At 36.0% G+C, this 25437-nt stretch overlaps 1 protein-coding gene across 1 annotated transcript in view; it reads left to right on the top strand.

Moving 5' to 3' along the window:
• The window catches only part of LOC150077001 (centrosomal protein of 170 kDa protein B-like), a 62671-nt gene extending 37555 nt beyond the window's left edge, over nucleotides 1-25116 (top strand). The window contains exons 2-4 of the mRNA XM_090385754.1: nucleotides 8783-8916; nucleotides 19561-19650; nucleotides 25027-25116. Coding sequence (XP_090241880.1) covers nucleotides 8794-8916; nucleotides 19561-19650; nucleotides 25027-25116 — 303 coding nt within the window. The 5' untranslated portion in view covers nucleotides 8783-8793. The remainder of the gene's footprint in view (nucleotides 1-8782; nucleotides 8917-19560; nucleotides 19651-25026) is intronic.
• Nucleotides 25117-25437: the final 321 nt, after the last annotated feature.

The raw sequence follows: 25437 nt of genomic DNA, 5'->3' as shown, positions 1-25437 counted from the left end.
GCTACTTTGCAATCGATCTTCCCCACTGCTGGTATCATTCCCTCGCTCCTTGTATAATTCTCTATAGTAGTCTTCTGCTATTTGAATTATGCCTTCTCTGCTGTTTATAAGTACACCATCGCTATTCTTCAGTTTCAGTATCATTTGTCTTTCTGTATTACTGCTCATGGCTGCTGATTTAAATCCTTTGTTTTCCCTTAATGCTTGTTCTACTTTTCTTGTGTTAAATCTTCTTATGTCCTCTCTGAGTCTCTTTCTAATGGCTTTGCATAACTCAGTATACTCAATTTTCTCCCTGTCAGTGTTTTTCTTGCTCTTCATTTGTCGTCTTTGGTTCATCATGTAAAGTGTTTCTTGACTAATTTTTTCTTCTTTGGATTTCTGTTTCCCTATAGGTTTCTTGGGCTTTATCACTTTCAAAAAGTTGTAATATTCCTCGTCGATATCTTGGTCCTCAGCAGTCTGCAGAAGCTCATACTTGTTCTTAAGTTCCAGTACATACTGCTTTTTCTCCCCTTCTGTTATCTCAAAGACCTTTGTATTATTTACTCGAGTCAGTTTTTTCCTTTCCTTATTATTATGGTAGAACAGTTTTACTAAAAGTGCATGTTCCTCTTTTTTTTTGTAAGAGCCATAATGACCTTTCTGCATTGGCCTTTCTGCTTTTATCTGACAGGATGTCATTTGTGTATGCAGCGTGTGTTGAAGTAAATGACAACTTTTACATATGTGCAGCAACTTTTCCATATGTTCAAATTTCCTTGGTGGTGGAAATTTGAACTAATTTTTTTTTCAACAACTTGCTTTCCCCATACCCTAAATGACATACCAACTGATTTTCACAGTATTAACTCTAACCATTTTGACACTAGGGTCTCCTGAACAGGGAAACTTATTTTATAACCACCTGGTATATATACTGAGTGATCAATGAATTATGACCACCCCTGTGAAAACTGAATGCGACCCATTGACCACATGAGGTATGAGAGTGTGGAGTTAGTCAACCTATGTAGCATAGATAAGGTGTAAGTGGTTCAGTAGGTAGTAAAATTACGAGCGTAATGGATAAAAGGAAGGATTTATCGGACTTTGATAAAGGACAGATTGTGGGTGCTCGACGAGCTGGTACCTCAAATCCCCAAATGGCTGAACTGATGGGGTTTTCAAGAGATGCCGTAGTTAAAGTGTACCAGGACTGGCATCAAAATGGTCGAACAACAACCCGACAGCAAGACTACAAAGGTCAGAGAAAGGTTGATATTAGAGGTAAGCGCTGGATCCAACGACTCGTACAGGCACAGCACTGTTGAAGAGTTGACTACCCAATACAACATAGGCCAACCCAGAACAATATCTGGCATGACCGTGCATCGCATGCTCGCACATATGGGCTATACCAGCAGACTCACCTGGCACAAAGAACATGCAAGTTGGACGTTAGAAGACTGGAAGAAGGTGTGCTGGTCAGATGAGTTACGTTATTTACTCCACACCATGGATGGTCGTGTATGGATTTGGCATCATCAACACGAGGCTCTTCATCCATCATGCATGGTATCAAAAGTGCAGGGTGGTGGAGGTAGTTGTATGGTGTGGAGCATGTTTTACTGGCAGGAACTTGGACCCCTGTTGCATGCGGAACAACGTATCAGTGGTCTCCACTATCGTCGACTGCTTGCTGACTGTGTACACCCCGCTATGTTACACTTTTTACCGAATGGTGATGGTGTCTTCTAAGATGACAATGCGCCGAGCCATCGGGCACTTGTTGTGCAGGAATTGTTTGAAGAACACAGTTCTGATTTCTAGCATATCGATTGGCCTCCTAACTCCCCTGATATCACTCCCATATAGCACTTGTGGGATACTATGGAAAGGCGTATCTGGCTTCTGGATACACCAATCACCTCCATACCTGCATTGCTGACTGCATTACACACAGTTTGGTTGGGCATACCTCCCGAACTCTTCCGACATCTTGTTGAATCAATGCCACGTCGGATAGCTGCTGTACTGAGGAGGACCTCAGTACAGAAAAAGGCGAACTTACAAAGTATTAGGTAGGTGGTTATAATTCAGTGATCACTCAGTGTATATATATAGCCTTAGCATTAGTAGAGCCATATGATGCAAGAAAGCAAGCTTATGCAGCATCAGCCAAAAAAAAACAAAAAAACACTTCCATTTCACCCCTCCGTTCGTTCAAAATACCTGTCCAACTGAGCCATAAATTTATTTAGGCTATCAACTTCCACAACAAGGGATGGAAGTCTGTTCCACCAACCAACTACCCGCTGGCTAAAGGCAAATTTTCGCACATCTAGCCTACATCTGTCTTTCCTCAATTTGAATTTATGTCCTCTCAGTTGATTATTCTAAGCAAGAGGAAGACTCCCATCAGCATTGAGCATGCTCAAACCATTCAAGACTTTATACACCTCTATCAGATCACCTCGCCAGTGCCTAGTCTCCAGACACTGTAATTTGCAAAACTTAAGCCTTTCTTCATAAGAGCAACCTTTTGTTCCATTCACTAATCTTGTTGTCCTTTGTACTCATTCCAGCAGCTCTACATCCTTCTTGAAATGAGGCCTCCAGACCTGTATACAGTACTCAAGGTGTGGCCTGACCATTGCCTTATACAAGGGAATATTCACCACCTCATCCCTGCTAGAAAAATTGCAGTATATCATTGACAATACACCATGAGCTACTCTTGCAGCCCGTCTGCACTGCTCAGAAAACTTCATATCTGCCTGCACAATTACCCCCAGTTCCTTTTCATTCTCTACCACTGTCAGTGTAGTACCACAGAGTTGATACATTGCTCTGGGGTTACAATTTCCCATATGTAGTACTTTACATTTGTCAATGTTAAACTTCATTTGCCACCTCTCAGCCCATCTGCTCAACCTTTCCAGATCCTGTTGCAGCAGCATACTGTCAGTAGTGTCCTTAACAGCCCTGCCAACCTTTGTATTGTCTGCAAACTTGGACATTCAGCTTGATATACCATCATCAATATCATTTATAAATACAGAAAACAATAATGGACCCAACACTGAACCCTCAGGGACTCCACTAATAACATTAGTCCATGATGAGCAGTGTCCATTGATTACCACTCTCTTCTCCCCCTCAACCATCCCTTTATCCATAGCAGCAATTTGCCTCCAATGCCACACTGCTCCAGTTTGTGCAGCAGTCCATGTGCAACAGTATCAAAAGCCTTTCTAAGATCCAAATATATAATATCAAAGTTATCCACTGCATCCAGTTCTTTTGTGACTGCATCATAGTATCCAATCAAATTGGTCAGCAAGACTTTCCCTTAACAAAACCATGCTGTGTCCAAGCTATAACTGAAGTCTTGTCTAGATGATCCTGCAGTGCTTCTTTAACCAGTGCCTCCATTAATTTACCTGGAACAGAAGTTAAACTCACAGGTCTATAATTACTTGTGTCACCCTTTGATCCTCCTTTGTGAATTGGGGTCACATTTGCACATCTCCAGTCTATGGGTACCTCCCCTGAGTCCAAAAAAGCTCTCACAATTATTGGCTAAGGGTTTGCTTACTTCCTTTGCTGCCTCCTTTAATATAACTGGATAGATCACATCCACCCCAGGTGCCTTTTTTATGTTTATCCTCAACAATTTCTCCTCCACTTTCCTCTCAGTTATTACAAAATCATCTAGCACACTGCCAGAGTTTACTGCACCTCTGGCATTCCCCTTCCTGAATAACTCCTCATGTGTGAATGTAGATGCAAAATACTCATATAGTTTGTTAGCCACCTGAGCAGGATCCTCAACTGTTGAACCATCAATATCCAGTGGACCAATCTGATTCAACCCTTTCCTTCTAGACTTTACATAGATAAAGAACTGTTTTCTGTTTTTCTTTGCATCCTTTGCCAAGGATTTTTCATAATCTTCCTTTGCCTGCCTAATCTCCTTTGTGACTTGGTTACAGACCAGCCTATATCTATCATAGGCTTCCATGTCACCCATTAATTTATATGTATCCCGTGCATTTTTATTCTCTGCCATATGTCTCATTAGTCCATCTGACATCCATTTAGGCCTAAACCTTGAACAAAATTTTTATTAGTTGGCATGTAAAGCCTAGTAGCTTCCAAGATAAGTTCTTTGAATGCTTCCTATTTTGAATTTGCTGTTGGTAACATCAGTTGGTCCTACTGTACAGAATTTAAATACTGTCTCAGACCATCGTAGTCGCCTTTACGAAAGCAAAACCCCTTCCCTTTACTCCTGATGGTAGTTACCTCTTTGAGTAAATCCCAGTTCAGCACAATGTGATCACTGCCACCTAGTGGTTCCTTTATCTGCAGATTCTTAATGCATGAAGAATCACTACTGATAATCATATCAAGAGTATTACTCCCTCTAGTTGCCTCCCGAACATGCTGATGTAGAAAACTATCATCCAAAAAATCCACAAAAGCCTTGCTTGTGTGCGAGTGACCAACCCTAAATTCCAGTCAATATCTGGGAAATTAAACTCCCCCATTATAAGACTCTCTGATTTACTGGCCCACTCTATTTTCCTGTACAGTTTCTTATTATACTCATCAGAGTCATTAGGCCAATAGCACACTCCTACTCTCATTAGGCCAATAACACACTCCTGATCTCCCAGTGCTTATGTCACACCAAACTGACTCGACACTGCACTGTCCAGCGATGTCGACTGGCTTCTCTTCCTTGGATTTTATGTGTTTCTTAACTAATAGCATAACCCCTTCTCCCTTCCTATCCTGTCTATCCTTTCTGTACACATTGTACTCCCCAATTTCCAGTTCTGCATTCCTTATATCTGTGTGACACCACATCTCTGATATCCCAACAATATCTGCCTTTGATGTTTTGAGCAATACCTCAAATTCATCAAATTTATATACCAAACTCCTAGGATTGGCGTACACGCAAATATACATGCACCTGTTCCTATTCCTAACTACCCTTACACAACTCGTATGTTTACTTGTACCGCAATGACTCCCAGCAGTCTCTGAAATATCCTGCATCTTGTTTTCCAGGGTGCTGCTCATTCCAATAGAAGCAGTGCAAGAATCACTTTCACCTCTACCAGTGGCTACTGTTAATCTATTAGTCCTTGTTTTACTCCCAAGCTAGCAGTTTTCCCACCCACCCAGCACTGCCTCGATAGCATCAGCAAAATATTCTTGCACCCTTTTTATTTAAGTGTATCCCATCCCTATAGAAGCAGTCTCTCCTGTTAACCTAATTGATTATTTCAATTACTCCCATTAGTAATACCAACTGTGCAGTATCATACTCTAGGTAGTAAAGAATGAAAAAGACCTGGGGGTAATTAAACATACATGAAGTTATCTGTGTAGTTTCGACTGGATGCTAAGACAGTTTACGATGTCATACATGAATATTGCCAATAGAGATAAAGAAGTAATTATTTTGCTGTATAAGGCAATTGTAAAGATGCAGCTCGTGTACTCCATACAGGTCTGGAAGCATCATTTTGACAAAGATGTGGATCTATTGGAATGGGTGCAGAGAAAAGCAACAAGATTAGTGAAGGGAACTAAAGGGTATCCTTACCAAGAAAGACTTCAGTTCTGCAAATTGCAGCATCTGTAAACTAAGCACCTACAAAAGGAGGTGTTGGAAACTTTGAGTGGATGATATACCTATTCTTGCTCAGACAACACACACACACATACATAAGGGAGCATAAATTTAAGTTGAGGAAGGATGATTGCAAGATAGATGGGTGGAAATTTTCTTTTAGCCAGTAGGTAGTTGATTGTTGGAACAAACTTCTATTTGGCGTTGTGGAAGTGAGTAATTTGAATAAAGAGGAATTAGATAGATTATTACAGGTGTGGACGAGTGATGTGGGATGTTTTTTGTTTATTTTAATTTTATTTATTTATTAATAAATAATTAATAAATTTAAATTTATTAGTAAATAATAATTTTATTTATAAAATATTTAAGCGAAAAAGCCTCATACTACGAGGTATAATGACTAACATATAGGTTAGTGGAAAAGCATCATTTTAACGTAGCCATCTACCAAAGTAGTTAAATTAATTAATTAAATTGGCATCGTTTTGGTTATGTCTCATATTGTGAATATCTTCGCAATGAGTTGCTGTGGTATTGTACTACCTCGAATAAGTAACACTTCACCAGTGAAGAAGACTACTGTTACTTATTCTCAGCAGATACCACCACCCAGACGGCACCGTTTCAAAGTTTGTTGGCTTCTCCTCAGTAGTGGGCAGATACCCTGGTGTCGCAATAGTGACAACCTGGTTATGAAGTATAACTTCACAATATGAGCGATGCCTGATGGTGTGAAGTGATACAGACTATAAAATATTTAAGGGCAAAAGCCTCATGCTACGAGGTAGAATGACTAACATATTGATTAGTGCAAAAGCATCATTTTAATGTAGCCATCTACCAAAGTAGTTAAATTAATTAATTAAATTGGCATCATTATGGTTATGGTATTTAATTTAACTACTTTGGTAGAAGGCTACATTAAAATGATGCTTTTGCACTAATCAATATGTTAGTCATCTACCTCGTAGCATGAGGCTTTTGCCCTTAAATATTTTATAGTCTGTATCACTTCACACCATCAGGCATCTCTCATATTGTGAAGTTATATTTCATAACTGGGTTGAGGAGAAGCCAGCAAGCTATGAAATGGTGCCTTCTGGGTGATGGTATCTGCTGAGAATAAGCAACAATAGGCTTATTCAACAATAATAAGCAACAATAAGCAAGAATAAGCAACAACAGAAGTGTTACTTATTCGAGGCAGTACAACACCATGGCAACTCGTTGTGAAGGTATTCACAATATGAGATATAACCAAAACAATGCAAATTTAATTAATTAATTTAACTACTTTGGTAGATGGCTATGTTAAAATGATGCTTTTGCACTAACCTATATATTAATTATTTTTATTTATTATTTTTTGGTTGATGCTATATAAGCTTTCTTCCTTGAATCATTTTCCAATACAAATACTGATATTAACATGAACAAAAGATGTAAATCACCTAAGTGCAACTAAATTAAGTTTCTAGCATAACAGGTTATTTTATAGCTTGCTATGGGAAATTAATTGATTTATGTTCTTCAGGCTTTTTATTTATTTCTAGAAACTTTTTTTGCAGTTTATAACATTCTTATCTCCATTTAGGATTTATGAAATTCAGAATTATTTGTGCTTTCATATAGCAGGCTGATTATGGTCATGGAATTTAATTTTTCTGGTTAATTATCTATGTCTACTTACCAGGGATCCCATCTTATGAGTTAGACAGTTATGTTCCTATTTGTGTGAACATTGATGGTTAATGTTATTAACTGTTCTCTAACTTCTTTAACCTGCTTTTTAACGTCTGATTCTTATTTTATGCCTTACAGTAGAGTAATATGAGGGAAAACACGGTGCTATTTCTATCCTTTTCTTACCTTTTTTTTTTCTAATTGAGCATCTGATGTTCCCCTCATCTTTTACTTCACTTTTGTGTAATTCTTTGACCGTTATAATTGTGTATCACAATTTAACATATACAGTCATATAATTTATCATATACAATACTTAATTGTGATATACAGTTGCCATGTACAATTGTATATGGCAATATTGCTGCAAGTTTAAGAAGTAGCAGGAAGTTCTAAGCAGAAATAGAGATAAGTATAATTATTGAATATTTTCTTTTGTATAAATAATATTGTAGTATTTTGTAATTTTATTATTATATACCATTCAGTTTTAAATATAGTGTTAAAATAACATGTTAAATATCATTTGATATTTTAGCACATCAGTTTTATTCTTGCCTTAAAAATGAAATAATCATGAATACATTCGTTAATTACTAAAAATTAATGATCCTATACAAAGTTCACATGTTGAATGAGATTTTACTCTCTTCATTGGTTTAATATGTCTGCAGAGAATACTGGACATGTGAACTTATAATTGTGCTTCATTCAGAAGAAGAATAATTTCATGTGGCTGCAGCCATAAATACTTTCTCAGCACTATTCACACTGTTGTTTGTGATGTCCATGGAATTTTGAGTGGAAACCTCTCTCACTTAATTGAATGCCCACTCTGGCAGCTTAGTTGGCACAATACCTTGCTGTTTGACACTTGTTTGTGGAAGTGAATTCAACTCCCATAACAACTGGAGGAATTTCTAAATTCCTCTCCAGTTGGCGATTTAGTTAGCTGATCTGAAGCACAGAAGTAGTAGGGTTTCCCTGTGAATTATTCTGCATTTTTTGGCCCACACAACATGAAATCAGCACATGAACACACACTTATACAGACAACCACACAAAATATGGATAAGTGACAAGTGCTGTTAAATTTTTTTTTTTTTTTGTCAGAGTCTCCATTTTAGATTTAACAATAACAGTTATGTAGCAAGCATTGAAATTCAAGTATCAGGTTTTTATGTTTTGCTATACAATTCTAAACAAATGCAGTTCTAATACACAGTATAACTTGTGAACAAAACAATGCCTTTATTTCTTTTTAGTATCCCTGTAAAGACAGCATGAAAGTCTTCAAAGTATTTCATTATAATTTGAGAGTTTGTGGTTGTTGCATTTCATCCAGTCAATTTTCACACTGTATTGAAAAGTTGGATAAAATCAGGAAAATACCAACTTTAGGTAGTAATGAGATATTTTCTTTTAATTTTTGAGAAGCTGTTTCTTTTTTACTTTTATTTTTAGAATCAAAACAGATGAATGCTGAAAAGGCAGATGAAGATCATGTGTGGCAACTAGTTCGAAAAGATGGAAAAATTCATTTTCTTCCACACAATATGATTTTTATTGGCCGAGAGGAATGTGACATAAGTCTTCAGGTAGTTTGTTTTTAAGATTAGTTTATGTATGATGCCATTTAGATTTATAAAAGTAAAAACAAAAAATTTAATACTTACTATAAAAATTAATCTTGCATCATGCTGAAGAAGTAAGTTCATAATTTTTTAATTTTGCATGAAGCATGGGACTACACTTAAGATTCACTATTGAATGGGTAGTGCCTTTGCACCATGTTTTGTTCTTAGTGAACTGTACAAGTCAATAATTGGAATCGTTTTAATTGTATCTCATATTGTGACATGAGTGGCCGAGGTATTGCACTGCTTTGAATAAGTAATGCTTCACCAGTGGAGAAGACTAATGTTAGTTATTATCGGCGGATACCACCACCACCCAGACAGCACCGTTTCGAAGCTGATTGGCTTCTCACCTCTGGGCAAGTACCCTGGTGTTGCAATAGGGACAACCCAGTTATGAAGTATAAGTCCACAATATGAGAGATGCCTGATGGTGTGTAATTAGCATTAGTAGAGGCATATGATGCAAGAAAGCAAGCTTATACAGCATCAATTAAAAAAAAAAAAAAAAAAGAAAAACCCTTCCCATTTCACCCATCCATTTGCTCCAAATGTTTGTCTAGTTCTGCCTTGAACTTATTTAAGCTGTGAACTTCTACAACAGATGGAAGTTTGTTCCAGCAATCAACCACACACTGGCTAACAGTAAACTTCCAAACATCTATTCTTCAACTCTTTCCTCAATTTAAATTTGTCCCCTCAAGCGCTTAATCTGGGCAAGAGGCAGAATACCATCAGCATTGAGCTTACTCAAACCATTCAAGGCCTTATACATCTCAATCAGATCAACTCACAGGTGCCTAGTCACCAGACACTAATATGCAAATCTTAAGCCTTTCTTTGTAAGAGCAACCCTTTGTTCCATTCACTAATCTTGTTGCCCTTCTCTGTACTCGTTCCAGCAGCTCTATATCCTTCCTAAAATGAGGCTTCCAGACAAGGCCTGTATGCAGTACTCAAGGTGTGACCTGCCCCTTGCCTTATACAAGGGGATAATCACCTCCCTATCCGTGCTACAAAAATTGCTGTATATCATTGACATGACACCATGGGCTACTCTTGCAAACTGTCTGCAGTGCTCAGAAAACTTCATATCTGACTGCACAATTACCCCTAGGTCCTTTTCATTCTCTACCATCTTCAGTGTAGTATCACACAGTTGATATTTTACTCTCAGGTTACTGCTACCCATATGCAGTACTTTACATTTGTTAATGTTACACTGGTTGCCACCTCTTAGCTCATCTGCTCAACCTTTCTAGATCCTCTTGCAGTAACATACTGTCATTAGTGTCGTTAACAAACCTGCCAGCCTTCGTATCATCTGAAAACTTAGACGTTAAGCCTGATATACCTTCATGAAATGGCCTCTGTAGCCGAGTGGTCAGGAGCGGGAATGCAGTAGCACACGCTCTTTGAGTAGACCGAGGTTTAAGCCCCTGACTGCTGAATACGGTCGATCTGTCAACCCACACTGCACCAGCGTGGCAGATTATGGTCCATTACCCTCAGCATGAATTGTTGTGGAGGCTTCCATCTTGCAGTGGGTTGATAATGGCTGCACTTTACCTTTTTTTTTTTTTTTTTTACCTTCATGAATATCATTAGTAAATACAGAAAACAACAATGGACCCAACACTGACCCCTGGGGGGGACTCCACTAATAACATTAGTCCACAAAGAAGAGTGACCGTTGATTACCACTCTGTGTTCTCCCACTCAACCATCCCTTTATCCATAGCAGCATTTTGCCCTTAATGCCATACTGCTCCAATTTGTACAGTAGTCTTCCATGTGCAACAAACCCCGGGGGCCCACGGACTTGGCACACCCAGGGTCCTGAGCTGGATATCATCATTCTTCTCTTTCTTGGTGATTCCCTTCTACTTTTGACTCTCTCACACACACACTCGGTAACTCGGGAATTTTTTTTTTCCTGGTGCAGCATAAGCCTCAGGCTTCCTTGCACCATATGGCTGTTAATAATAATAATAATAATAATAATAATAATAATAATAATATCAAAAGCTTTCCTAAGATCCAAGTAAATGATACCAAAATTATTTTTTGCATCCAGTTGCTTTGTGACCACATCATAGTATCCAATCAAATTGGTCAGACAAAACTTCCCCTTAACAAACCCATGCTGCATCCAAACTAATAACTGAAATCTTGTCTAGATGATCCTGTAGTGCTTCTTTAACCAGTGCCTCCATTAATTTCCCCGGCACAGAAGAAACTAACACTAACAGGTCTATTATTACTTGTGTCACCCATTGATCCTCTTTTGTGAATTGGGGTCACATTTGCACATCTGCAGTCCATGGGTACCTCCACTGAGTCCAAGGAAGCTCTCATAATTATGGCTAAGGGTTTGCTTAGCAAACCCTTAGCCATAATTATGACTTCCTTTGCAGCATCCTTTAATATAACTGAATAGATCCCATCAACTGCAGGTGCCTTTTTTATGTTTATCTTCAACGATTTCTCTTCCACTTTGCTCTCAGTTATTAAAAAAATCATTTAACTCACTACCATAGTTTAATACACCTGGTATTCCCCTCCATGAATAACTCCTAATGTAAATGTAGATGCAAAATACTCATTCAGTTTGTTAGCTACCTGAGCAGGATCGTCAACAGTTGAACCATCGATATCAAATGGACCAATCTGATTCATCCCCTTCCTTCTAGAGTTTACATAAGTAAAGAACTCTTTACTGTTTTTCTTTGTATCCTTTGCCAAAGATTTCTTGTAATCTGCCTTTGCCTACCTAACCTCCTTTGTGACTTGATTACAGACCAACTTATAACTTCCATAGGCTTCTGTGTTGCCTGTTAATTTATATGTATCCCATGCATTTTTCTTCTTATTTTACTCTGGGGTTACTGCTACCCATATGCACTACTTTACATTTGTTAATGTTAAACTGGTTGCCACCTCTCAGCCCATCTGCTCAACTTTTCTAGATCATCTTGCAGTAGCATACTGTCATTAGTGTCATTAACAAGCCTGCCAGCCTTTGTATCATCTAAACTTAGACATTAAGCCTGATATACCTTCATGAATATCATTAGTAAATACAGAAATCTCAATTTATCTGACATCCATTTAGGCCTAAACCTTGAACAGTATTTTTTAGTTGGTATGAAAAGCCTAGTAGCTTCCAAGATTAATTCTTTGAATGCTTTCCATTTAGAATTTGCTGTTGGTAACATCATCAGTTGGTCCCACAGTATAGACTTTAAAAACTGTCTCAGACCTCCGTAGTCACCTTTACGAAAGCAAAGACCCTTCTCTTTACCCCTGATTGGTAGTTACCTCTTTGAGTAAATCCTACTTCAGCACACTATGATCTCTTTGAGTCACAGGTTCTTAATGCATGAAGAATCACTATTGATAATCAAATCAAGAGTATTACTCCCTCTGGTTGCCTCCTGAACATGCAGCTATAGAAAACAATCATCCAATAAATCCACAAAAGCCTTGCTAGTGTGGAAATGACCAACCTGCAAGTTTCAGTCAATATCTTTAAAATTAAATTCCCCCATTAAAAGACAATTTGATTTACTGGCCCCACTCTATTTCTCTGTACAGCTGTTCATTATGGTCATCAGAGTCATTAGGCCTGTAGCACACTCCTCTCAATTTTGCTTTCCAAGTGCTTATGTCTCACCAAACTGACTCAACACTGCACTGTCCACCCATGTCAACTGGATGCACTTCTTTAGATTTTGTTTCTTAACTAATAGCATAACCCCCTCCTCCCTTCCTGTACACATTGTACTCCCCAAATTCCAATTATGTATTCCTTATATCTGTGTGACACCATGTCTCTGATATCCCAACAATATCTGCCTTTGATGTTGTGATCAGCACTTCAAATTCATCAAATTTATTTACTACACTCCTAGCATTGGTGTACACACAAGTATACATGCACCTGTTCTTATTCTTAGCTACACTAACACAGCCCATGTATTTACTTGTTCTGCAATGACTCCCAGCAGCCTCTGAAATCCCCGGTACCTTGTTTTCCAGGCTGCTGCTCATTCCAATAGAAGCAGTGCAAGAATCACTTTCACCTCTGCCAGCGGCTACTGTTAATCTATTAGTCTGTGTATCCCCCCCCCAAGCTAGCAGTTTTCCGACCCACCTAACACTTCCTCGATAGCATCAGCAAATATTCTTGCACCCTTTCTATTTAAGTGTATCCCATCCCTGTAGAAGCAGTCTCTCCTGTTAACAAGCACATACCGGGCTGGAAAAAATTCTGCCCCATAAGCCTTGCACAATCTCTCCAGGGCCGAATTGATTGACAAGGCTCTCATGATATGCTCCCTCCTATCTTGTCTGGGCAGAATTGCAGACACCTTCAAATTCAACCCTAACTCGCTGCTTTTTTTTCAATATTGACCTATACTTGCTAAGTAATTCCGCCATTCTCCTACTCTTAATATCATTGGTGCCAATGTGTACAACAATATCACCTTTTGTGCCCCTAAAAGATTATATCTGCTCTACAACGTCATTAACTTTCGCCCCTGGCAGACATACTCTGGTCTTGTTCCACCTATCCTTTTTGCACAATATATTTTCCGTTTCCCTGACAATAGAGCCACTGACAACAACTAGTTCCTGTGAGACTAACGCTTAGTATAAACTAAAGCAATTATTTTGAATGAAGCATGGGACCATGCTTAAGATTCATTATTGAACGGGTCAGTGCCTTTGCACCATGTTTTGTTCATAGTGAACTGCCCAAATCGATAATTAGCATCATTTTAATTGTATCTCATATTGTGAATACCTTTGCAACGAGTGGCCAAGGTATTGCACTGCGTTGAATAAGTAACGCTTCACCAGTGGAGAAGACTAACGTTACTTTTTCTTTGCGGATACCACCAACCAGACAGCACCATTTCAAAGCTGATTGGCTTCTCATACTTCATTAATGGGCTGTCACTATTGCAACACCAGGGTAACTGCCCACCCACCGATGAGAAGTCAATCAGCTTTGAAACTGTGCCATCTGGGTGGTGGTATCTGCTGAGAATAAGTAACATTAGTCTTCTCCACTGGTGAAGCATTACTTATTCAAAGCAGTACAATACCTCGGCCACTCATTGTGAAGTTATTCACAATATGAAATATAATTTAAACAATTCCAATTATGCCATTATAATTTTTTGATGCACATTCCTGTCATGTATTTTTAATTTAAGGGTCTCCCATTATATAATGACTTGTATGCCAGACTGTTCTGCTAAATTGATAAAGAAGTGCACTGCTCTGAAAGCTTCTTGGCCTTTTTTCTTAATGTATATGCATTATATTTTATTTTCTGTTTATTATTTTAATAAAGGTTTTTCAGTTGATGTAAAATTAATTTTGTAATATACTTATTCCCAATGCACATGGCACTTTATCTAATATGGAATACCTTGTTCCATAACTGGAGACTGTGTCCAGTTATGGAATCCAGAAAGATTTGGAAATCCACCACATCTGGGAAACATTTTGCAGTGCATGTGCATTGGAAAACGTATATTACTTGCCCCATAAGCCAGCATATTTCCCAATACACTGACTTATGGAACAAAAGCAAGAGTATACACTGACTTCCCGAACAAGAGAAAGACCATTTAGTCATGGAGGCATAAATAATATTGTTTCCTGTATTTGTATAGCATATCTGTTTTGTATTAAACAGATTCAGAAAAAAATTCTTGAACGATACCTTCCAGACACTCTTTATATTATAAATAAAGTAAATAAACTTTAAAATATTGTTTATTAAATTTCACAGTGACATACATAATTTCCCCATTGCATTGTATGAAATTTATTAATACTTGTAATTTGTGAGGAATAATGTTTGTTTTCTTGCCCTAATGGAGTACTCCTTTTGCTTTAACTCTCTGGGGACATAGGTATAAAAAAATCAATACAGAGAGTTGTACAAACTTCACCAATCAAATTTTTTGGACTAAACAGCAAGGAATACTGAAAGTGGGAAACTTAATTCTTACACTATATTGGTTAATAAGAACAAAAAATATTTTTAGAAACAATGGTCTTTTATACAAAAAAAAATTATTTTCCAGACTGCCTTAAGGTTAACTTTCACTTGAGAAATTATCAAAATCAGAACCAAAACAAAACTAAAAAGAAATTAGGGAGCAAATTGGCCACAGAATTGGACCTGTGTGCACTTTCCATCAACCTGTAAAATGGAGATCCAAACAGCCTTGACCATCCTTATAGAAGTAGGGGTGGGGATGCATCATTGTGTTGGAAAAACACATTGTTTCTGGGATCATCCTGAACAGTTTGCAGGATCAAATACATAATTCTCCAACATTGGGCCCATGCACCTTTCTGAAACTTACAACACAAAACATGGATAATATTAGGTCTGTGTTGGACATGTTCTTAAGCCATGTTGAGTTTTTCATTCCCCATACTCTCACATTGTGTGCATGTGAGTTTGTGCACATGCATGTGCACCTTGCCTATGATATGGAACATGCGTTCATTATTAAATACAAAATGTTTAGGTAGGTCTTCTACTGTCTTCGTTTTCTACTGTATTAGTAAACCTGGCCACATATATTGATTTTTGGACTGTGGATGAAATTCCTTCTCTTCCTCAATGATTTCTTCATACTGTTTTACCCAGTGCATTCAGTAGCTACAAAGGTCTTATACCAATTCATTGATTGTATGTTTAAGGAAGAGTTTTGCTGAACCATGTCTGAAATATACACTTTTGTAGACTTTGTTTCTTCCATCCAAAAATGCATTATGCTCTTTCTGCACCAGTGTATGTTGCCATTTCTGTTTACACTGCAGCAGTGCCACAGGTAGTTATTTCAATAATTTTCAATAATCAATAACAAATGAGTTTAAAAATGCTCATATTAAAGAGAGTAATATAGAGATCAGAAATAAGGTCCAAGTTTAACATTCAGTGAAATTCCCTTTCCGGTGAAAACATGCTTTTTTATTTATCTCTCATTTATATCACTTTTTTATTTTTTTTTTCAATTTTTATGTCAAAATAATCAAGGAATAGTTAGGGAGGGTAAAAACACACACACACACACACACACACACACACACACACACACACACACACACACACACACACACACACACACACACACACACACACACACACACACACAATTTTGGATTTGTTCAGAATTTATATCAGAAATAGTAAAACTACACATGAAACTTTTATCTATTACACTACTGATTCAGCTGTTATCGTTGTAGTTATAATATCCTGATTTACAATGTTAGTTGTCCATTTGTACAAATGCATCAGTCACTTAATTTCATTTTTAAAAATTAACAGTTAGCTCATCAAATTCAGTTTAATGTCATAGATGTGATCCTTTTTGAAATGATGTGATATTTTTGTAGATGCAAAACTCAAAACCAATTCCTGGACAAACATATATTAAAGAACAGTTTTTATAATGTATAATAGATTGTAAATGAAAAAGAAACGTTATAAATTTTTGCATATATATTTTCAAAATATTGCAACTTATAATCATATAATTGCAATTTTAATGAACCAGTGGAACATAATAATGTGTATATATATTATATATTGAAAACAAAACAAAAAAAAAACTAAATATATACCAAACAAAAATTGACAAAAATTGTTATGACTGATGCATACCATAGACATAAAAAAAAGTTGCTGATATCTACATATTTATATTAGCATATACAGTACAGTATTTCAAAACTGGTTATCCAAAAAAAAACTAAACATTTTTAAGGATATTTGAATAAAACATATCAGATGAATAATGAAAAATCAATTCATTACCTGTCTGTTTTTTCTGATTAGCACTATTTGCTGCTAATACCCATAGCTGCTATTTGACACCAGGTATAATATGTCAGTTTTCAGACCTGTGGTGTGCAGTTATACATCATAATTTCAAAATTATCAAATCCAAACAATAATTTCAGATTTGTGATTTCCTTTTATGTTTAATTTCATCAATTATTGTTTCAAGCTGAAACAATAATTGATAATTATTAAATTTCAAAATGTGTTTATGAATGTTTAGTATATTGAAAGGGCTAGTGCAGAAATAGAGAATGATAAAGGTTTAAGAAATGAGACAAAATTAACTTAAGAAATACTAGAATGCATAACAGTTGTCATACAATGGAAGATTCGACTTCAGACAAAGGAACATAATGGTATTTGAAGGTACTCTACTTGTCAGCTGCCATATACTGTAAAACAAAGATCTGGAAGTGAATTATGAAAATGACTGTTCAGGCACAAAAGGGGAGATCTGAATATATGTAGTTATAGCAGCATAATTGTCAGCAACATCGAATGTGTTCTGCTAAACCAAATGCACAAAGATAATGTATGATAATGTTCAGTTAAACTATATGATTTGTGATCTAAAAAAACAGAAAAATCCCAAAAATAGCACCCTCTAGTTCCAAAGCTAGCTAGCACTCTTGCAAATTTTTACTAACATACTTGTATGCATTAATTTAATGATTTTTAAGTTGTTTTATATAAAAGTCAGAATTTTAAAATCTTAATAAATTGAAATCTGTAATAAATTATTTTAAGAATAATTATTAAATAACAGAAAAAGTTAAAATAAACTTTGATATATGCGCAAATACTTTCAAAATATATGCTATATCTTATTACAAAGTCGGAGCACACTAGAAAACTTCTGGATTATGGGAGTTGCCGGGTTGTGGTAGTGGGAGTTCATAGTATCTAACTATATTAGAAATGAGGTTAACTTAACCCTTTCGTGGGGCAGAGGATTTCAGGACTGTATTGAAGGGATCCAGAGGAAGTTTTTTTTTTTTGATGAATTTGGAAGTTTGCAAAAATTAAAAAACTGTATAATGCTTTACACAAAAACTTTTTACTTTATAAAATGCTTTTAAGTATTCATTTTTTTCACATTTTGGCTTTCTAGCAAAGCATTATAGCATGATTTTAATGAAAAAATCAAAATTTTGTTTTAAAAGAGTTGAAAAAATTTCATTTAAAATATTTTAAATATGGTGAAAAAAAAAAAACTTCATCATCATCAGTTTTTTTACCTATATTTATGTATGTATTATATGATTCAGTTTTGACTTCTGGACCAAATTCCAGATAATTTCTTCAATTTAAGCTTGTGCAAGGCCACATTGTCTTGAATCTTGTTGAAAGAGCACACCCTCCTGTGCTGATTTTTGAAAAATTGTAAATATAAAAATGGTTGCTATCACTTGTAAATACAGTTGATAGATGATAGCTGTTGTTGTTGTTGTTATTTGGTTTTTTGGAGCATTAGCAACTAAGGCCATATTGCTCCGGGATATGCGGTGGTCATTCCCTGACCTTTCCGCGTCCTTCGTATTTGGTGGTGACGGGCTCGAACCCCGGTCTAATCAAGAAGCGTGTGCTACGCACTGCTGCTCCTTCCCACCTGGCTACGGAGGCGCCCATAGATGATAGCATGTCTCTATACATTTTCAAAAGACTATATATATATATATATATATATATATATATATATATATATATATATATATATATATACATATATACACAGATGTAATTTTTTGACACTGTTTAAAATAACCTTTAAAACATATATACATTCATATTCCTTTGGACCCTCACGTGAAAAAATGTATGCATATATGCTTGCTTACAAAAGGGTTAATAGTAACTGAGATTTGTAAAATGCATAACTAAAAGGGTCACTCAAAAGTAATGAGGAAAAAAAGGAATGAGGAAAAAAAATGCTCTGCATTTTTTTTCCTCATTCAAAAATTTATTGAACAAAAGTTAAACTTAATTAAAGAATTAGGAGATGTATAGATTACAATCAAATAATTTTTTCACATAACCTTCCACCTGAATTGCTTTTAAAATCACTTTCCTCACCTCATCAGTGCATCATCACTAAATTTTCTGTTTCAGATAATTTAGGGATGATGAATTGAAGGTTAAAAAAAAAAACCAGCTATTCAAGAAACAAATCCAAGTTATATGGACATTCTGTTGTAGGTTTGCAATTTCTTTTCATTATCAGAGGGATATAAGGAAGCAAACTTCTTGCTTCAGTGTCATTCTAAGATCTTAGAATGATAAGATCCTAGAAAAATGCAAAATAGGATCTTGCATTTTTCTAGCCAACAGGACTTCTGTCCATATTACCATTTATATAGAAATGGTACTATGGATCGAACTTGTTTTTTACCCAATGATAGCTAAGTTCGGATTGCACTTTGACACATAATTAATTGCTCTTGTGCTATCTGTAGAAGCGTTTAAAAAAATCTGCATCATTAAAATTACAGCATTGAAAGATTTATCTTTTCCTTTTGGAAATTTTTTTTTTTAAATCTCAGTATTACTTTCTGGGCAACCTTTATACTCTCTCTCTCTCTCTCTCTCTCTCTCTCTCTCTCTCTCTCTCTCTCTCTCTCTCTCTCTCTCTCTCTCTCTCTCTCTCCTCCTCTCTCTCTCTGTGTGTGTGTGTGTGTGTTTAAGCATTCAAGTAGTGAAACAAGAAACACTTTTTTTATTAACAGTCTTCAACTGCAGATAAAAGGCATGCTGTTCTGTACTATAATTCATCTAGTAACGATTACCATATCAAAGATTTAAATAGTGTTAGTGGGGTAAGTATATCTTTTATAATAATGTAAAGAAAATTTTGAAATTTATAATTTGTACATTTATGACCATGAGTTCAAATCAATGGTAGGGCAGCAAATTTTTATGTTGTAGCATATCAGACTATCATTTTCAATTTTATCTCTTCAATTTAAGGAATGAATTCATTACTTGATTTTTTATGATTACAATGTGTTCACTTTTAAAAATAAATATTTTTAAAAATATATATATATATATATATATATTTACCTCTATATGTAAATTCCACTCTACAATTTTTCATGACAAATTCATCAATGACAGTTTCATAAAAATCTTTTGAATTTCAAAACTTGTGGAGCAAATTCTTTTCTATTGACATTTGAGCTAAGGATAAGTGCACAACATGGGGAAGCGACCATATCATGTGCATTGGTGCAACAACTTTTTGAAAGCTGTGAAGATGTTTATAACCTTCTGTATGTGCTCATGTGCAGCAAACTGTTGTTACAAAAGTAAATATTCATCATAGCAAGGAGCTGATTTTGAAAAACAGAATAATTGCAATACATGTTAGCTATTGTATTGAAAGTGTGCATAAGTGCTGATAGTGTAGAGGTAATTATTCATGGACCTTATTGTTTAAGAAAGAGTATGGATAGTGAATCCCAAAGATAGTGCTTTTGATGAATACACAAACGAGTTTGAACTGGAAGGAAATACATTTCTGCAGTGAATAGTAATTTGTGACAAGACAGATACACTAATTCATTTCAGAAACAAAGAAGTCCAATATGTAATGACTATGTCACCATTCCATACTGGATCTCTTTTATTCTGGAGTACATGATAGGCAAGATCATAGCCAGTATGTTTTTTGATTCAGAAGGGTGGATTCTTGTCAATTTTCTTCATGTTGCACAAAAGTTAATGCTCAGTGTTAGCAGTTCACAAGAAAGGTCCTGGGAAACTATCAAAGGGAATCATTCTGTCGTATGACAATTCACTAATGAACATTCAGTGTAGATACAAACTTTTAACTATTCTTGCAAAGTATATTTCCCCAATATGAGAGATGCCTAATGGTGTGCATAAGTATATACTTAACAAAATATGGCATCTCTCATATTGTTGAAATATACTTGACTTTGCAACTGGATTGTCATGATTGCAACACCAGGGTACCTACCTGCCCACTGATGATAGGCCAACAAGCCTTGAAGCGGTGCCATCTGGATGGTAGTATCGGCTGAGAATAAGTAACAATAGCCTTTTCTATTAGTGAAGCATTGCTTATTCGAGGTAGTGCAATATCATGGCAACTCGTTGTGAAGGTAGTCACAATATGAAATACAATTAAATTGATTCCATTTCAACTACTTTCAAGTTCACTACGAACAAAATATTGTGTATCTACACTGAACATTCATTAGCGAATTTCTAATTCATAGTCCTATGCTTTATGCACATATTTTCTTAAGTTGTATGACAATGCATATCCACGTATAGCAAATTTGACAATGACAACATTGACAACCTTGGGCTGGGAAATCATGAACTACCCTCTTCACACACATGCATACTGTATTTAACTTCCAGTGATTATCACTTGTTTGTGCCAAAGAAGGAGGCAGCTGGGAGAACAGAAATTCAGATAATGAACTCAAATATGGCATGCTTAATTGGCCATACAGTCAGCCTGCTTCTTTCTTTCTGCTGACATCAGTGCTTTGTCATGGCAGTAGCAAAAAATATGTCAGTGTACAGTGACAATATCTTGAAAAATAATAAAAAAATAAGTCCAGGTCAAACTTTAACTATTCTTGCATATATAATGATTGTTCAAATAAAACTTAGGAAATATGTATATTTTAGTGACCAAAGGAGGCACTCTCAACTATATGTGGGATGCTTGTTATAGCAGTGGGAGATTATGCTGATATAGTAGCTAATATCCAGCAAGTACCTATAAAGGTACAACTACTTGAATCTGATTTCTTGGAATCTGGCTATTCCACTTCATTTAAGATGATTGCAACACATACAATTTTATACATATACACATCCATTGAAAATAATAATGATAAATAGGGTTATATGGTTATAGAGAGCACTATCTTCAGTACTAAAGATGCTGAAGATACATTGTTCACCACAGCAAAAATTTGCAATGCTATACTGTAAATCACACAACATTAATCATTAGTAAACGAAGGTACTGACATGAAACCAATATTTTTAGATGTGGCTGAGAGAAGTGTTTGGTGCGGCATTTTGAAAAAGATTGAAGTGTTGAGATGCAAAAGTCTATTAAAAATAATAAATAAATTTTCTGTCAATACTCCGGGACGACCAAACGGTCAGAGGAGTTTACAAGATACACAGAATACAAGAAACAGCACCGTATTCAGCAGTCACGGGCTTGAACCCCGGTCACTCAAGGCACGTGTACTTATGCACCCGCGCGCCTGACCACTAGGCTACGGCGGCCTTTTAAAAATAAATTTTTCTGTTTATACTCCGGGACGACCAATCGGTCAGAGGAGTTCACAAGATAGACAGAATACAAGAAACAGCACTGTATTCAGCAGTCACAGGCTTGAACCCCGGTCACTCAAAGCACGTGTACTTATGCACCCGCGTGCTTGACCACTAAGCTACGGCGGCCTTTTATTAGTTGGTCAACTTGTGATGTTTCACATCACAATTAGAAATATGTTGGGAGAATTGCATTAACCTTTTGATGCTACTTCTGCTCTGTTAATCTGAGTCTCTGTGCTACAGTTTTTTCTGATTTTCTCACTGTAATTGTCAGTGGATCTAGTTTTATAGAGTGGATCATACATTGTGCTGAGTTTTCCTCTGCTTTGTCATCACCATCTCTGAGCTCTTCTCTTGAACACATGGACTGTCTTAATAATGACTGAGACTTTGTTAGCCAGAATTTCTCAACTGTCATTCCACAGAAAACTTTTACTGTTCTACAACACTTTTATTGCTGTATTCCCTACCTACTGGCCCTCTCTCTCTCTGTGGTACCAGCATCCACCAATCCATGATACATTTGGAATGAGAACCACTGCATTATTACTACAATATTCTCACCATTTGTGAAAGGAGTTACCTTTCAGAGCTTAGGCGTCTCCGTAGCCAGGTGGGAAGGAGCAGCAGTGCATAGCACACGCTTCTTGATTAGACCGGGGTTCGAGCCCGTCACCACCAAATACGGAGGATGCGGAAAGGTCAAGGGAATGACCACCGCATATTCCCGGAGCAATATGGCCTTAGTTGCTAATGCTCCTAAAAACCAAATAACAATAACAATTTCAGAGCTTATTTCAAAGAAGGAAAGATTTAGTAATTATGCACATAAAGATTAGACTATGTGGATGGAATGTTTGAGCACATCTCGGTGAAATTTGTCTAGCATAGTCTTCATAACTTTTTCTTCATAAATGATGTTCTCATTTGGAATGACCCTCTTATCTTCATTTAAGTTTATATGTAAACTATCTTTCGACAGATTATATACGGAGTGAGTTAAAAGTCCCTGTGCACCTGTTGGAAGTAGAATATAATGGAATGTACAGTTTCAATAAATATTGAAAGTACATGCCCGTGATGGGCATGTAGACAAGCATCTACCCGTTTTATCTTTTTGACAAGACAAAGATTTGTATCAGTTCAGTGTGGGAGACACTCCTAATAATGTTTGTAATTGTTTCCCTCAGATCACCAAAATTATGATTGTCTTTGACAGGCTACACTTTTCATTGCACCCCACAGATAAAAATGAGGTAGAGTAAGATTGGGTGATATACTCACACATTAAAATAGCTGCAGGCAAATCTCTCCTCTTTTGTGTGCGATGAAAGAGTACAGAAATATCACAATAATGCTCTGAAATCATTAGTATTCTGAAAGAATATAGGGCCAACTACTTGTTATTATGACATTGTGCATCATGCACCAACTTTTTGATCATTATTATTTTTATGGTGGTATCTCCTGAATGGCATGCATGGATTAACTGGCAACTGGATACTGCTGCTTTGGAAGTTGACATACCTTGATAAATGAAACTGTGCTTCATTGCTGAAAAAGATCATGTTAAAAATGTTGTCCATCAGCTATAAGTCTCAAAACCACTTTCGGTATTGCATATGCTTCATGTAATCATATTCTTGCAGTTCATGCACTGATGTTATCTTGTAGAGATGCAACTTCAGGCATTTTTAAGAACTTTCCTTGTTGACCCATTTGAGAAGCTTGCTGTGGCAATTTAAAAACTGACTTTTTTTGGAATTTTATGATGCTATTGGAAATATCCATTGTTTTGTCTTCTGTTAAGACTGATAGCCTGTCAGACCTCATTGTGTGTGCAACTGATCCAGTTTCCCTAAGCTTGTTAATCAGCTGCTGCACTATGTTGCAATGTGGTGTGTGAATTTCTGTTTGACGTCTTCTTTATGTTCACATCCACAGTGAATCGTGTGTTGGACCAAAAACCCTTGAACCTCATTGACAATACCATTTTCACATTGCAAGCATCCAGGCAGCTCACTGGTTGCAGAATGACTGTTTGAAGAGTCATGGAGTACTGGGAAGTTGAGGTCAATGTGCCAGTTGTCACATACACCACCTAAGGCATGTGTATGAGACTTACCTACTTCCAGCACAGTGCAAATACAGGTACACAGGGACTTTTTGTCACATCAAGTAGAAACTGCCTAAGATAATGTAGAACCAAACTTTCACCATATAATTGTTTTTTGTTTTTTTTTTAATGAACTGAATGGTTTTCATCTGTAGTAAAAATATAACTCACCAACCCAATCCATTTGCTATCATTGTATTCAACAGCATTGGCCTGCTATAACAGACCACCTGTTTCCCATTCTATATCCAATAAAATTTTACCAGTTGTAGAGCAAGAGGAATTTAGATTACCTAGTTATCTCCAATTCAGCAAAAAGGGAATGGAGCATCTGATCATGTACAGTTCTGGTTTTTTAAATAGTTAATATTTTTTGTTATGCGGAGCTGCATAATGTTAAAAACTTTTAATAGTTTTTAGGATTCGAATTTTATTATTTTTCCTTTTTATCTTCTTACTGCAGATGAGAATAATGTAAAAGTACTGAAAACATTCAATTCATTAAAAAGTTTTCTTTTCATTATGTGGTGGAAGTGTTATTCTCATTACATAGTACATCCATGTTTTGTCCTACCAAACCTTTGTTTTGAATGATTAAGATAAATTAAGAATTATTTAGATAATAAAAATTTTTTCTAATTCCATTTTTGGAAATTTATTTTAAAATATAATATTTACTTATTTTTTTCTATATTTTTTATTGAGAAATTATGCGAAGTTTTGAAATTTGATTATCTTTCAGACTTTTGTTAATGGTGTTCATATTCCAGAGCAGACATACGTTAAGCTTCATCACCTAGATTCCATTCGGTTTGGATATGATATCCTTTGATTATATAAATCTGTATTTGTTATATACTCTTGTTGGGGGAGGAAAGAAGGGGGGGTTTGATCTGAAATTATCTGAATAAGTCAATACAAAACCATTTATCTGATTACATGGAAGAAAGTTTCAGTTTGTGATTTAAATAATATAAATTATTGCATTACTGAAAATTTTGTAGATATATCTGATTCATTTAAATAAAATGTCATTTACATACATATAAATAAAATACTATTATTTACTGGAAGAGAGCTAGTATCATATATATGGTATATGATATCATATATATGGTATCATATCAAGTAGCTAGTAAATGTTAGAAATACA

Source organism: Mastigoproctus giganteus, chromosome 12, assembly GCF_048544385.1.
Source record: "Mastigoproctus giganteus isolate SK-2022 chromosome 12, ASM4854438v1, whole genome shotgun sequence".
Taxonomy (NCBI): Eukaryota; Metazoa; Arthropoda; class Arachnida; order Uropygi; family Thelyphonidae; genus Mastigoproctus; species Mastigoproctus giganteus.
The sequence above is the reverse complement of the archived record's forward strand: the minus strand, read 5'-3'. Positions and strand labels throughout refer to the sequence as shown.